The 15,198-nt window shown below is 43.0% G+C and overlaps 1 protein-coding gene across 1 annotated transcript in view; it reads left to right on the top strand.

Moving 5' to 3' along the window:
* The window catches only part of LOC137026759 (solute carrier family 12 member 2-like), a 37,631-nt gene extending 23,071 nt beyond the window's left edge, over nucleotides 1-14,560 (top strand). Inside the window, exons 9-26 of the mRNA XM_067394228.1 lie at nucleotides 5,118-5,202; nucleotides 5,283-5,434; nucleotides 5,716-5,823; nucleotides 5,960-6,083; nucleotides 6,160-6,261; nucleotides 6,338-6,493; nucleotides 6,727-6,826; nucleotides 6,896-7,007; nucleotides 8,156-8,296; nucleotides 8,598-8,704; nucleotides 8,817-8,890; nucleotides 8,969-9,109; nucleotides 9,201-9,323; nucleotides 9,424-9,535; nucleotides 11,229-11,315; nucleotides 11,400-11,535; nucleotides 13,798-13,865; nucleotides 13,970-14,560. Coding sequence (XP_067250329.1) covers nucleotides 5,118-5,202; nucleotides 5,283-5,434; nucleotides 5,716-5,823; nucleotides 5,960-6,083; nucleotides 6,160-6,261; nucleotides 6,338-6,493; nucleotides 6,727-6,826; nucleotides 6,896-7,007; nucleotides 8,156-8,296; nucleotides 8,598-8,704; nucleotides 8,817-8,890; nucleotides 8,969-9,109; nucleotides 9,201-9,323; nucleotides 9,424-9,535; nucleotides 11,229-11,315; nucleotides 11,400-11,535; nucleotides 13,798-13,865; nucleotides 13,970-14,105 — 2,064 coding nt within the window. The 3' untranslated portion in view covers nucleotides 14,106-14,560. The remainder of the gene's footprint in view (nucleotides 1-5,117; nucleotides 5,203-5,282; nucleotides 5,435-5,715; nucleotides 5,824-5,959; nucleotides 6,084-6,159; nucleotides 6,262-6,337; nucleotides 6,494-6,726; nucleotides 6,827-6,895; nucleotides 7,008-8,155; nucleotides 8,297-8,597; nucleotides 8,705-8,816; nucleotides 8,891-8,968; nucleotides 9,110-9,200; nucleotides 9,324-9,423; nucleotides 9,536-11,228; nucleotides 11,316-11,399; nucleotides 11,536-13,797; nucleotides 13,866-13,969) is intronic.
* The last annotated feature ends 638 nt before the right edge of the window (nucleotides 14,561-15,198 follow it).

Below are 15,198 nucleotides of genomic sequence, written 5' to 3' on the forward strand. Positions count from 1 at the left end.
CACGTTCTAGTCCGCTCACTAAGCATTGCGGCCGTTGCGTACACCTACCGTCAAGGTGGTCTACGCTTCCGTCGCATGTTGCAACTCGCCCGCCATCTCTTGTTGTGGAGTCAGAAGGATCTGAGGTCCCTTCGGGCCACTCGTGTCTCAGGTGTGCTCAACCGTGCAGCCGACGAGCTGTCACGGCAGCATCTACTTGCGGGCGAGTGGCGGCTCCACCACCAGGTGGTCCAGCTGATTTGGCAGCGTTTCGGCGAGGCCCAGGTAGTCCTGCTTGCCTCCCCGGAAACTGCCTCCGCCAGTGGTTTTATTCCCTGACCGGCGGCACGCTCGGCACGGATGTCCTGGCACACAGCTGGCCCCCGGGTCTGCGCAAACATGCGTTCCCCCCAGTGAGCCTTCTCGCACAACTCATGTGCAAGGTCAGGGAGGACGGGGAGCAGGTTCTGTTAGTGGCTCCGTACTGGCCCACTCGGACCTGATTCTCAGACCTCATTCTCCTCGTGACAGCACCTCCCTGGCCGATTCCTTTGAGGAAGGACCCCCTGACTCAGAGACGGGGCACCCTGTGGCACCCGCGTCCCGATCTGTGGAACCTCCACGTGTGGTCCCTGGACGGGATGCGGAGGTTCTGAGTGATCTCCCGCAAGCGGTCGTAGACACCATCACTTCCGCTAGAGCTCCGTCCACTAGGAATCTCTACGCGCTGAAGTGGAACCTGTTCGTCGAATGGTGCGCCTCTCGCCGAGAGGACCCCCGATCATGTTCGGTCGGATCCGTGCTTTCCTTTCTGCAAGATGGGTTGGAGCGAAGGCTGTCTCCCTCCACCCTCAAGGTGTATGTTGCCGCCATTGCCGCACATCACCATGCAGTTGAGGGTAAGTCCCTGGGGAAACACGATCTGATCGTCAGATTCCTGAGGGGGGCCAGGAGACTGAATCCTCCTCGCCCTTCCTCCGTACCCTCTTGGGATTTGACCCTGGTTCTCACAGCTCTCCGGGGTCATCCCTTCGAACCTTTGCAATCAGTCGACCTGAAACTAATGTCTCTTAAGACGGTTCTTCTGGTTGCATTGGCTTCCCTGAAGAGGGTAGGGGATCTGCATGCATTTTCGGTCGACGAAACGTGCCTAGAATTCGGGCCCGGTGCTTCTCACGTCATCCTGAGACCCCGGCCTGGATACGTGCCCAAGGTTCCTACCACTCCCTTCAGAGATCAGGTAGTGAACCTGCAAGCGCTGCCCTCGGAGGAGGCAGACCCAGCCCTAGCTTTGCTCTGTCCCGTCCGCGCTCTGCGCGTTTACGTGGACAGAACGCGAAGCTTTAGGACCTCAGATCAGCTCTTCATCTGTTACGGAGGCCAGCAGAAGGGAAAGGCTGTCTCCAAGCAGAGGATGGCCCACTGGATAGTGGATGCCATCGCCTTGGCGTACGAATCCCAGGGCGTGCCTTGCCCGCTCGGGTTGAGAGCCCACTCCACCAGAGGGGTGGCCTCTTCCTGGGCGCTGGCTCATGGCGCCTCGCTGACAGATATCTGTAGAGCTGCGGGCTGGGCGACACCTAACACGTTCGCTAGGTTTTATAGCCTACGTGTAGAGCCGGTATCCTCGCGTGTACTCGCATCCACTAGTCGGTAGACGTGTTGTACCCACTCTAAGTGTCGGCTTGCAATGCCATTCCCGCCTCTGGCCGGATACGTGCATACTTTCACTCCAGTCGCGTTCCCCGCTTGGCGAACCCTGTCGAGTTCCTCCGCCTCCCCCTTCGGCTCGGACATTGCGGAGTGTCTGATGCCAGGCCTACATCCGTCGCTGACGCTGTCTGTTGGCTGGGGCCCATATGTCGTGACCCCTCTACGTGAGCGGTCCCATATGTGTATTTTCCACGGTTTAAAACTCCCTACGGGCCGAGTCCGTGTCTTCCCTTAGCAGAGCCAGCTCTGCTGTCACCTGTCAGATGAGTCTCCCCCTAACCAGGTGGAGCCATCCCAGGGACTCCATATGCGTACTGCCCCTCCGGGCCAGTCCATATGTGTATTCCCACGTAAACTCCTCCCCCATTGGGTAGGTAGTGGTTTCCGCAGCGTCCCTTACGGGTTCGCTTCCCCAGTGTGTCTAGTTTACTTAGTGGGTAGTGGTTAGACAGCAGTAGACTCTCTCGGTGTAAGCTCGCCCCCTTCACCGCCAGCCGGTGCTATGGGCGGCTGAGCTTGCGCTGGGCACTGGAAGGGGTTTCGTAACTGTGGCGCTTTAGTTGGGATCCCAATTCGTCGGTCACTACTGACGTACGTCGAACGTGACCGACTGAAAGGGAACGTCTCGGTTACGTATGTAACCCTCGTTCCCTGAAGGAGGGAACGGAGACGTACGTCCCGTCGCCACAGTTTCTGTACCCTCGCTGTAGTGCGGACACCAGTTGTCTCCTCAGCGAAAAACAGAGTGCGATTGCATCTGCTTCCTATTTATATACACCTGTCGGGGGCGGTGCGCATTATGCAAATATCGCACGCCAATTCCATTGGCTTGTTTTAGTTTACACGAAGATGATAGGGCTCTCTAAGCGATATCCCAATTCGTCGGTCACTACTGACGTACGTCTCCGTTCCCTCCTTCAGGGAACGAGGGTTACATACGTAACCGAGACGATATAAAGTCAGAAATGCGAGTTATATAGTCAGAATTGCAAGATATAAAGTCAGAAATGCGAGTTATAAAGTCAGAATTGCGAGTTATAAAGTCAGAATTGCGAGATATAAAGTCAGAATTGTGAGATATAAAGTCAGAAATGCGAGTTATATAGTCAGAATTGTGAGATATAAAGGCAGAATTGCGAGATATAAAGTCAGAATTGCGAGATATAAAGTCAGAATTGCGTGATATAAAGTCAGAATTGCGAGATGTAAGTCAGAATTGCGAGATATAAAGTCAGAATTGCGAGATGTAAGTCAGAATTGCGAGTTATAAAGTCAGAATTGTGTGATATAAAGTCAGAATTGCGAGATATAAAGTCAGAATTGCGAGATATAAAGTCAGAATTGCGAGTTATAAAGTCAGAATTGCGTGATATAAAGTCAGAATTGCGAGATGTAAGTCAGAATTGCGTGATATAAAGTCAGAATTGCGAGTTATAAAGTCAGAATTGCGTGATATAAAGTCAGAATTGCGAGTTATAAAGTCAGATTTGCGAGATATAAAGTCAGAATTGCGAGATATAAAGTCAGAATTGCGAGTTATAAAGTCAGAATTGCGTGATATAAAGTCAGAAATGCGAGTTATAAAGTCAGAATTGCGAGTTATAAAGTCAGATTTGCGAGATATAAAAGTCAGAATTGCGTGATATAAAGTCAGAATTGCGAGTTATAAAGTCAGAATTGCGTGATATAAAGTCAGAAATGCGAGTTATAAAGTCAGAATTGCGAGTTATAAAGTCAGATTTGCGAGATATAAAAGTCAGAATTGCGAGATATAAAGTCAGAATTGCGAGATATAAAGTCAGAATTGCGAGTTATAAAGTCAGATTTGCGAGATATAAAAGTCAGAATTGTGTGATATAAAGTCAGAATTGCGAGTTATAAAGTCAGAATTGCGTGATATAAAGTCAGAAATGCGAGTTATAAAGTCAGAATTGCGAGTTATAAAGTCAGATTTGCGAGATATAAAAGTCAGAATTGCGAGATATAAAGTCAGAATTGCGAGATATAAAGTCAGAATTGCGAGATATAAAGTCAGAAATGCGAGTTATAAAGTCAGAATTGCGAGTTATAAAGTCAGAATTGCGAGATATAAAGTCAGAAATGCGAGATATAAAGTCAGAATTGCGAGATATAAAGTCAGAATTGCGAGATATAAAGTCAGAATTGCAAGATATAAAGTCAGAATTGTGAGATATAAAGTCAGAATTGCGAGATATAAAGTCAGAATTGCGAGTTATAAAGTCAGAATTGCGAGTTATAAAGTCAGAATTACGAGATATAAAGTCAGAATTGCGAGATATAAAGTCAGAATTGCGAGATATAAAGTCAGAATTGCGAGATATAAAGTCAGAATTGCGAGATATAAAGTCAGAATTGCGAGATATAAAGTCAGAATTGCAAGATATAAAGTCAGAAATGCGAGTTATAAAGTCAGAATTGCGAGTTATAAAGTCAGAATTGCGAGATATAAAGTCAGAATTGGGAGATATAAAGTCAGAAATGCGAGATATAAAGTCAGAATTGCGAGATATAAAGTCAGAATTGCGAGATATAAAGTCAGAATTGCGAGATATAAAGTCAGAATTGTGAGATATAAAGTCAGAATTGCGAGATATAAAGTCAGAATTGCGAGTTATAAAGTCAGAATTACGAGATATAAAGTCGGTATTGCGAGATATAAAGTCAGAATTGCGAGTTATAAAGTCAGAATTACGAGATATAAAGTCAGAATTGCGAGATATAAAGTCAGAATTGCGAGTTATAAAGTCAGATTTGCGAGTTATAAAGTCAGAATTACGAGATATAAAGTCAGAATTGCGAGATATAAAGTCAGAATTGCGAGTTATAAAGTCAGAATTGCGAGTTATAAAGTCAGAATTACGAGATATAAAGTCGGTATTGCGAGATATAAAGTCAGAATTGCGAGTTATAAAGTCAGAATTACGAGATATAAAGTCAGAATTGCGAGATATAAAGTCAGAATTGCGAGTTATAAAGTCAGATTTGCGAGTTATAAAGTCAGAATTGCGAGGTATAAAGTCAGAAATACGAGTTATAAAGTCAGAATTGCGAGATATAAAGTCAGAATTGCGAGTTATAAAGTCAGAATTGCGAGATATAAAGTCAGAATTGCGAGATATAAAGTCAGAATTGCGAGATAAAAATTCAGAATTGCGTGTTATAAAGTCAGAATTGCGAGATATAAAGTCAGAATTGCGAGATATAAAGTCAGAATTGCAAGATTTAAAGCTGGTTAATAATTAAACATCACTGTTTCAGTCAATGATTTTGGCCATCCAAAACCATTTCACCTGAAAACTGTTTAGGCCGAAAAGGGTTATTTTTGAGTTTCGTTGGATTTTTGTCATCACATTTCTAAAGAGATGATATTAGTAACATCTGCCTACATCGGCCCATCTCTCCAGGATCCGCAATCAGCGATTCCCAAAGGAACTCTCCTGGCGATCCTCATCACCGGAGTGGTTTACATCGCCGTCGCCATCTCAAACGGTATTGGAGTGTGTTCTTCCTCTGACTGTGGTCTGGAGTCACAGATCAGAAGTGATGTTGTGCGTTTGCTGTATTTTCAGGCTCTTGTATTGTGCGAGACGCCACAGGTGATGATAACGACACCATCGCCGGCTCGCTGGAGAACTGTACGGACGCGTCCTGCACGCTCGGATACGACTTCTCCATCTGCAGAGAGGGCGGCTGCAAGTACGGACTTCAGAACGACTTCCAGGTGTGTGTGCGATGCCAACCAGATGTGCTTATAATTATCAGCTAGTCAAAAGCTTGCAGCAAATCATCATATCAGAATGATTTCTGAAGATCATATGACACTGAAGACTGGAGTAATGATGCTGAAAATTCAGCTTTGATCACTGGATATAAATTACACTTCACTATATATTCACATAGAAAACAGCTGTTATTTCACATTTTTACTGTATTTTTGCTCAAATAAACACAGCTTTGCGGAGCTCTCTGTGATGAATGTGATGTTGATGATGGTTCTGTCAGGTCATGAGTTTGGTGTCCGGCTTCGGGCCGCTCATTACGGCTGGAATCTTCTCTGCCACCCTCTCGTCGGCGCTGGCATCTCTGGTCAGCGCTCCTAAAGTCTTCCAGGTCAGATCTTCAGCTCTTTCTCTGTTTGCAACACCTTACAACAGATAAATGATGGACAGTGTTATATAAGTGTTTCCTATGATCTTATAGGATGTTATAGTTGATGCAGGTGTTTTATGTGTGTGTGCTTCTGCAGGCGTTGTGTAAGGATCGAATCTACCCCGGATTACACGTGTTTGCCAAAGGATACGGAAAGAACAAAGAGCCTCTGCGCGCTTACGTCCTCACCTTCCTCATCGGCCTGGCCTTCATCCTGATCGGTAAATCACACTCCGCTGAACTCTTATGTGTAAACCACAGCGGCTGTGTCTAAAACCACATGTGTTGGTGTTTCAGCGGAGTTAAACATCATCGCTCCCATCATTTCCAACTTCTTCTTGGCCTCTTACGCGTTGATAAACTTCTCTGTTTTTCACGCGTCGCTGGCGAACTCTCCAGGCAAGTGTCATTTGCTCTGAAGTCAGTGTGCAAAACATCATAGATGAAGTTGATCATGCTGATTCCATCTGGACAGGGTGGCGTCCGAGTTTCAAATACTATAATAAGTGGGTGTCTCTGGCCGGAGCCGTTCTGTGCTGCGTCGTGATGTTCGTGATCAACTGGTGGGCCGCGCTGGTCACCAACGGCATCGTCCTGGCGCTCTACATATACGTCAGCTATAAGAAACCAGGTCAGATTTGCCTTCACTTCAGATCTGTAATTATGTGCCATCTTGTAGAACATGCGCTTGCAACAGCAAGGTCATGGGTTCGATTCCCAGGAAACGCATGAACCGATTAAATGTATAGTTTTAATGCAATGTGTGTTGCTTTGATAAAAGCATCTGCCAAAAGGATAAATGTTAACTAATGTGAGCCCTGAATGAATCATAACTGAGAGGATAAATGCGTCTTCCTGCTGCAGATGTGAACTGGGGTTCGTCGACACAAGCGCTGATGTACAATAAAGCCCTGACACACAGCCTGCATCTCACGGGAGTCGAGGATCACATCAAGAACTTCAGGTGATGCACATGTTCATACAAACACTGCATGTGTGACTCTAGAGACTGATCATGTGATGTTTCCCACAGGCCTCAGTGTCTCATAATGTCTGGTTTTCCAAACTCACGCCCTGCGCTGATGTATCTGGTGCACGCCTTCACCAAAAGTGTGGGCTTGATGGTCTGCGGCCATGTGCGCACGGTACGTCACTTCAATATTTCAGCTTTTATTCAATATGACACTGCAATTAATGATGATCTTCCTCAGTGTTTCTAACTTTTTGTCCAGCACAAATATCGAAACATTCTGAAATCAAGATACATTCATTAGGGGTTCAAGCTGAAACCGCATTCTGAACAGCATTCTCCAATTAAAGGGATCAGGCAGACCAAACTGTAAGTTATAGAGACTTGAAACTTTGAGAGCTAGTAGTACTCACACCATCTACAACATCACCAATGCTTGCCCCTAATTGGCCTGACGGGGGCGCTACAGCAGAGAAAAGCACGAAATGGCTCAGAACTTCTAAAGTATTGGGCATTGGCTCAAGTGTCATTGGAATGCCTTGGATTCGCTTTGCAAAATTTTCGGGTATTTTGGATTTTTTGAAAAACCTACTTTTGCGAACTAGTCCTAGGTTTTTGGCCCGATCGGAACCAAAATTATCAAAAAAACAGTCTCTAAGGGGCGCCAAACGTTCAAAGTGGGTGGAGCCACTTTTACTAAAATGTCTATAACTCGTGAACGGAATGAAATATTCTCACCAAACTTGGCACGCTTATGTAAGAGCTCATTCTGTGGTCGCATGAAAAAGGACACAGTGACTAGCCACTTGGTGGCGCCATAACAGGAAAAAAACTTGAAAATGGCTATAACTACTTCACAGTTAGTCCAATCAACTTTAAAACTGCTGTGTAGTGTTTTTGTCCGAGGTGCCACGACTGTCTTTAACTCACGGCCCTAGAGGCCTGTGAGAAATTTGAAAGAAATCACCCACCAGGGGCCGCCTTCGTGTTTTTGACTTGCATAAAGGATTGTGTATTGCGTGATTTTTTTGGGTTTAACTTTATGTTTGTTAATAAATGTCTTTTGTTGCATTTGTATCCAACTCTCCCTCATTTCTGAAACATCCTGCATTACAATTACATTGATTTTACTGGAAAAAAAATTATATTTGAGGTGTTCGGCCACTTTTGTCTGGGAATGAGGGTGATTGTGAGCCCTAAATGAGGAGCACAAGAGGGTTAAAAGTGTTTAGATACTTGTACTATTAAAACAAGACAAAAATACTGTGTAAGAACATCAGTTCCCACAACCAAAACTGCACCTGTTCTCTCATTTTCCTGCAGGGATACCGGCGGCCGAACTATAAGGAGATGATGAACGAGCAGGTCCGCTATCAGCGCTGGCTCCTGAAGGCACGAATCAAAGCCTTCTACGCTCCTGTGTTTGCTGATGATCTCAGACAAGGAGCGCAGTATCTCCTACAGGTCAGAACGCATGAGGGAAATACAACAGATTATGTAACTTTTGATAAAATAGAAATAGAAAACTCATTTTTGCAATGTGTTTTTGAAATTGTAACTAAAGTTTATTGGAGTATATTTTACAAGAAAATACTATTTCAAGTTTTCTATATCACACTTAATTCAGTGTATTTCTTGCTGTTTTCTTTGTGAATGTTTGTGAAATTTACTAGCAATTTCTGAGTGAAAATTGCTTCTATACCAATTTTTGTTCAGTGTACGAATGAAACTCACTTGTTCAGCATAATGTTGTTGTGATTCACAGACCGCTGGTTTGGGTCGCCTGAAACCAAACACACTAGTATTCGGCTTTAAGAACAACTGGAGGGACGGCGAGATGAAGGATGTGGAAACCTACATCAACACCATCCAGTGAGTCTGACCGTCTGACGCTCTTCATGTCTTCATCTTTAATCTGATAACTCTCACTGATGTTTTTATTGCCTTGGGTTATGATGAACTGAAATCTTCATGTGTGTCTCAGCGATGCGTTTGACCTACAGTATGGGGTGGTTCTCCTGAGACTGAAGGAAGGTCTCGACATCTCTCACATACAAGGTCGAGTTTCCAGTTACTGAAGAGTACACTTCATCAGTCTCTTCATCAGTGATTTTAACGCCACCGGTCTTTCTTCAGATGAATTTCTGTCCTCGCAGGAGAAAACACCTGGAATGAAGGATCTCTTGGTGTCCATCAACATCAAAGACTTTGACAGCGATTCCTCGAAACCATCATCTATAGCAACCAGCTGTCAAAGCAGCCCACTTATCTTCAGAGGTCAGAAAATCACATTTAATGTATCAGAAATGTTCAGAGAAAGTAATGTTCCCATAATGTTTGAAGAATGATGAACTGGAATGTTCCTCAGACACTAAGAAGCTTCCGCTGCGGCTCAGTCCTGCAGACGAGAAACTTCTGGCCGCCAGTCAGCAGTTCCAGAAGAAGCAGAGCAAAGGGACGATTGATGTCTGGTGGCTGTTTGACGATGGAGGTAAAGCCGTATTTCAATTTCAATGTGGTTTTGTTTTGCAATATATCCTGTGAGAGTTTGTGGCTTTAATAAATGACACCATGACTGATTTATGCTGTAGGCTTGACTCTTCTGATTCCGTATTTGCTCACCAACAAAAAGAAATGGCGCGACTGCAAGATCCGTGTGTTCATCGGAGGAAAGATAAACCGGATCGACCACGACCGCAGAGCGTGAGTATTACACACATTCCTACACATGCTGGAGGTATTTTGCTCCTTTTGCTTAGTTTTGTAAAGAAATCAATTTGTAGACAGTTTATATTTGTCAACAAAATTAGTTTCAATAATTTAATCAAAAGCTTATAGAGCTGAAGGTCTTTAGAAACAAGTTAAGTCAGTGTGTCCAAAATTTTGACTGGTAGTTTAACAAATAAAACTGTTTAGAAATGGAGATGATCAACTAGTGCACTTGTAACTAGTAACCCTAACCCTTTACTTTGAAGTCGGGGTTCAAGCGCTCAAACTTTATTGTAATTGTAAAAATTTCCAAGGATCAGCATTCTCCCCTAAAAGGATCAATCCCTAAGTCGTAGAGACTTGAAACTTTGAGGGCTGGTAGTACTCACACCGCCTACAACGTCACCAAGGCTCGGTCGGCCTGATGGGGGCGCTACAGCAGTCAAAAGTATGAAATGGCTCATAACTCCTGAACTGTTAGGCATAGGCTCAAGTGTCGTTGGAATTCTTGGCTCAAGATAGACAAGATGCATGCCTTGGATTCGCTCGTCGTTCTGGCAAAATTTTGGGGTATTTTGGAGTTTTTGAAAAATCTACTTTTGCGAACTAGTCCTAGGTTTTTGACCCGATCTGAGCCAAACCAGTGCAGTGAGATTCTCCAGAGTCTGATTGTCAATAATTATCAAAAAAAGTTGAAATTCTGATTCACGGTCTCTAAGGGGCGCCAAAACGTTCAAAGTGGGTGGAGCCACTTTTACTATAATGCCTATAACTTGTGAACGGAATGAGATATTTTCACCAAATTTGGCACATCTATGCAAGAGCTCATTCTGTGATTGCATGGAAAAGCACGTGGTGACTGGCCACTTGGTGGCGCCATAACAGGAAAAAAACTTGAAAATGGCTATAACTACTTCACTGGTAGTCCGATCGACTTTGTCGATCGAAAATTGGCATGCAGTGTCTTCGTCTGAGGTGGCACGTCTGTCTATGAGGACATTGACACATCTTTAAAAACATGTCCGCCATCGGCCAATGAAGTTTGAGCAGCAATCAGAGAAGGTTAACGGAGGCCGATCGGAATGAAACTAGAGGCCTGTGAGAAATTTGAAAGAAATTGGCCTTCTCGAACCTTCTCGTTTTTGACGCGTGTAAAGGATCGTGTAACGCGTGATTTTTCATGTGCCCCAACAACATTTGTACCACATGGTAGAATTCTGAACAGCTTTGCCTCTACTTTGCCACTGTCCATCAAATTGTTTGTTAAATATTGGAGATTATTTCAAAAACCAACTTAGGTGAACTAGTCCTAGGTTTTTGGCTCAACCTCAATAGCTGTTAAAAAGCTTTAAAAACCATATATTTCCTATGGTGAATTGCCTGTATTTGCTCTTTTCCATCTATGATCAAGATGGTTACAGGCTTTGCTAATTAAAACATAATATATTTTTAGGCCTTAAAGAGCTTGAACCCTGTTGCTGCTCGCAGCTATATTTAATTTTATTTTTCTAAACACATTGGCAGATATTTGTTCTTGTTCAAAATTTTGATTCATATTTAAGTAATTTTTCTTCTACAGTAAATGTATCTTCATTTAAGAATGTTTATATATTTGTGCTGGAAAACAAGACAAGATATTGCAGTGTATACATTTGGTGAAAAATACTAAAGCTTTTGCTCGGCACAGAATGGCGGCATTGCTCAGTAAGTTCAGGATTGATTTCTCTGACATCACTGTTCTTGGAGACATCAACATCAAGCCAAAGAAACACAAGTAAGTTTAGATCAATTGGTAAATAATGAGCATGTTTTGTACCGCTATCCTTCAGAAACAGCAGCTGTTTGATTCTGTGCTCAGTAAGCAGGTGTTTCAGGAGATGATTGAGCCGTACAGACTGAGGGAAGACGACATGGAGCAGGACGCTGCTGAGAAACTGAAGGCAGAAGAGCCCTGGAGGATCACAGATAATGAGCTGGAGCTCTACAGGGCCAAGGTCAGCTTACCATCACGTACTCTTGAGGATGTGTCGTGCTCTTATTGTACTTTGATATGGAGTGGAAAGACACATAACTAACCAGCCTTATTTTACTGCATAGATCTTATTCAGAACCTGCTCCATACCCTTGTGCTGAGCTCAAAATCCTTTACCTTATTTGGTGTTCTGGGTAAAAAATGACCCGCCTACAAAACCTGTTTATAAATCTCTCATTATGCTGTGTTATCACCAAATATTGGATTCGATCTTTTTATCAGCTTGTTTTGATTTCAATTAGCACAAGTTTTGTGTTTACTTTTGGATCTGATTGATCGTAGGCCTCATTGATCTGAGCTCCTCAGTGATTTTGAGGTGAATAAGCTTGAGTCGGTGTTTATCACTCAGAATCTGACGTGCATGAGCTCAGATCAATTCCTATTTCTGCAAGTCTGCGGCTGGAACAACAACATACAAAGAATGACAATGGTAATCTCAGCTACTGATTATGTGCATCTAATGTGAGTTTGAATATCATTTTGTGTGACCTTTATTGCCGTACTGAAGGCAACAATGGACAATTCTCCTCAGATCTTCAAAATAAATGAAAGGAAGCAAGAACCTTCAAACTGTGGAAAAACAAGTGTATTACACAAAGATTGTTTTAGTGATTCAGTATGTATTTTTAATGTTAAAATGGTGTAATATTCATGAGTTTAATTACTTATCTATTTGGTTGCGAGTGCAGTGCGCTTGCAGAGAAACTCCGCCCACATGCTCTTATGATTGGCTGTGATTTTTGATTGATTTGGTTGCGAGTGCAGTGTGTTTGCAGAGAGACTCTGCCCACTGGATCTTCTGATTGGCTGATGTTTGATTGTATTGGTTGCGAATGCAATGCGCTTGCAGAGAGACTCCGCCCACACGCTCTTCTGATTGGCTGTGATTTTTGATTTGGTTGCGAGTGCAGTGCAGTGCATTGCAGAGAGACTCCATCCACATGCTCTTCTGATTGGCTGTAATTTTGGATTGACTTGGTAGTGCGCCTGCAGAGACTCCGCCCACAGGCTTTTCTGGTTGGCTGTGATTTTTGATTCATTTGGTTGCGAGTGCAGTGCGCTTACAGAGAGACTCCACCCACAAGCTCTTCTGATTGGCTGTTATTTTTTATTTGGTTGTGAGTGCAGTGCATTGCAGAGAGACTCCGCCCACATGCTCTTCTGATTGGCTGTGATTTTTGATTGATTTGGTTGTGAGTGTAGTGTGCTTGCAGAGAGACTCCGCCCACATGTTCTTCTGATTGGCTGTGATTTTTGATTGATTTGGTTGCGAGTGCAGTGTGTTTGCAGAGAGACTCCACCCACTGGATCTTCTGATTGGCTGATGTTTGATTGAATTGGTTGCGAGTGCAGTGCGCTTGCAGAGAGACTCCGCCCACATGCTCTTCTGATTGGCTGTGATTTTTGATTCATTTTGTTGCGAGTGCAGTGCGCTTGCAGAGAGACTCCGCCCACATGCTCTTCTGATTGGCTGTGGTTTTTGATTGATTTGTTTGCGAGTGCAGTGCGCTTGCAGAGAGACTCCGCCCACATGCTCTTCTGATTGGCTGTGATTTTTGATTCATTTTGTTGCGAGTGCAGTGCGCTTGCAGAGAGACTCCGCCCACACGCTCTTCTGATTGGCTGATGTTTGATTGATTTGTTTGCGAGTGCAGTGTGCTTGCAGAGAGACTCCGCCCACATGCTCTTCTGATTGGCTGTGATTTTTGATTGATTTGTTTGCGAGTGCAGTGCGCTTGCAGAGAGACTCCGCCCACATGCTCTTCTGATTGGCTGTGATTTTTGATTCATTTTGTTGCGAGTGCAGTGCGCTTGCAGAGAGACTCCGCCCACACGCTCTTCTGATTGGCTGATGTTTGATTGATTTGTTTGCGAGTGCAGTGTGCTTGCAGAGAGACTCCGCCCACATGCTCTTCTGATTGGCTGTGATTTTTGATTGATTTGTTTGCGAGTGCAGTGCGCTTGCAGAGAGACTCCGCCCACATGCTCTTCTGATTGGCTGTGAGTTTTTATATTGATTTTGTCGCATCTCGTGTCTGCTGTGGACATACAACTGCTTGTCACTGGAATTGCCTCAGGTTAGGACATGGTGTTAAGAGAAAATATTGGAACTTTAAATTTAATGATGATTTGTTCTAACAGTTCTTCAATGTCTCCATTCTTCCATCAAAGCAGACAGAACATCACATATAAAATACACTGTTCTCACTCTTCTTTCATGTAGTCGAATCGCCAAATCAGACTGAACGAGCTTCTGAAGGAACACTCCAGCACTGCCAACCTCATCGTCATGTAAGTACTGATCACGTATTTAACACATAAATCACTTCATTTAAATATATATGTGGAGCACACAGATGACCTGACCTGTTTTGGGCTGATGATTTGATTCACAGAACCATGCCACTGGCCAGAAAGGGGACAGTGTCCAGCGCTCTTTACATGTCCTGGCTGGACACATTATCTAAAGATCTGCCGCCGATACTTCTTGTCCGAGGAAACCATCAGAGTGTTCTGACCTTCTACTCCTGAAGAGACACTGTTACAATCAGTACATTTGTATATTGACCACATTTGTTCACTGTTGCCAAATCTACTTATATTTAATTTATTGAGTTGAACTAACCATGCTACAGAAATGTTCGAATTTATTTGTAGATATTTTTAATGTAATGACACTCAGCAGATAAAATGATGCTTGAAATGCATTTGATCTCCATTTTTACATTAACGCATCAAATTAAAAGCCCTTAATTTTGCTTGATCCAGAACATTTTTCAAGCCTGAGATGAAATTCTAGTCAAACTCGCTCTGTATCTTCATATCTTCAGACGTGCCTGTTCTCGGTCAACTCTAAAAACTATTTGGCATCTAAGAACTAACTGACACTTAATAATTCTCATAATCATGGAAAAAGTCATTACTTTAAATGCAAATGTCAAAACATTCTTCTAAACAGGAGGAATATTGAAAGATGCTATGCATTAAATAAATGGCCTGATTTTAACTATATCTTTTGTGTTTTTTCATGCATTATTGTGTGTGTGTGTGTGTGTGTGTGTAAACTTAACTGTGAAATATGTTTTGTAGATAACTTTGGATAACAATAACAAAAATGTTATTTATAAATCATTCATGGAACTTTTTCTGAAACATTTTAGTTGGACGTTTATCTAATGCTTTTTTTAACCCTCTGGTGCTCTTCGGGTCATTTTTGACTGAAACATTTTAAGTTTTTTTTTTTTACTTCATCTGAATGGTACGAAACTTGGTAAAGGTTTTGGCACTTGCTATGTGAACACACTAAAAATGAATGGTCATGATTTCGAAAAGGTTAAAAGGTCCTGGAAAAAATAGTCACACTTGTCAAAAATGACCACATTGGAAACGAATTTCATCTAGTGGAAGCGTTTGGTACTGCGCCAGAACAAAATCTTACTGAAAGCTCATTTTTTGAGATATCAATCTCAAAGTTGGAACACAGCTAGTTTAGATTCATGGCTTTGATTTTCTTGATGCGTCTTGTTTTTTCTTGTTTTTTGTTTTTTATATATATTTCATAAAAAAAAACTTAGAAGTATTTTTGTGCATTTTTCATAACAATAAACATAAAATTCTGTAACTT

The sequence above is a fragment of the Chanodichthys erythropterus genome, chromosome 9 (genome assembly GCF_024489055.1).
Source record: "Chanodichthys erythropterus isolate Z2021 chromosome 9, ASM2448905v1, whole genome shotgun sequence".
Classification (NCBI taxonomy): domain Eukaryota; kingdom Metazoa; phylum Chordata; class Actinopteri; order Cypriniformes; family Xenocyprididae; genus Chanodichthys; species Chanodichthys erythropterus.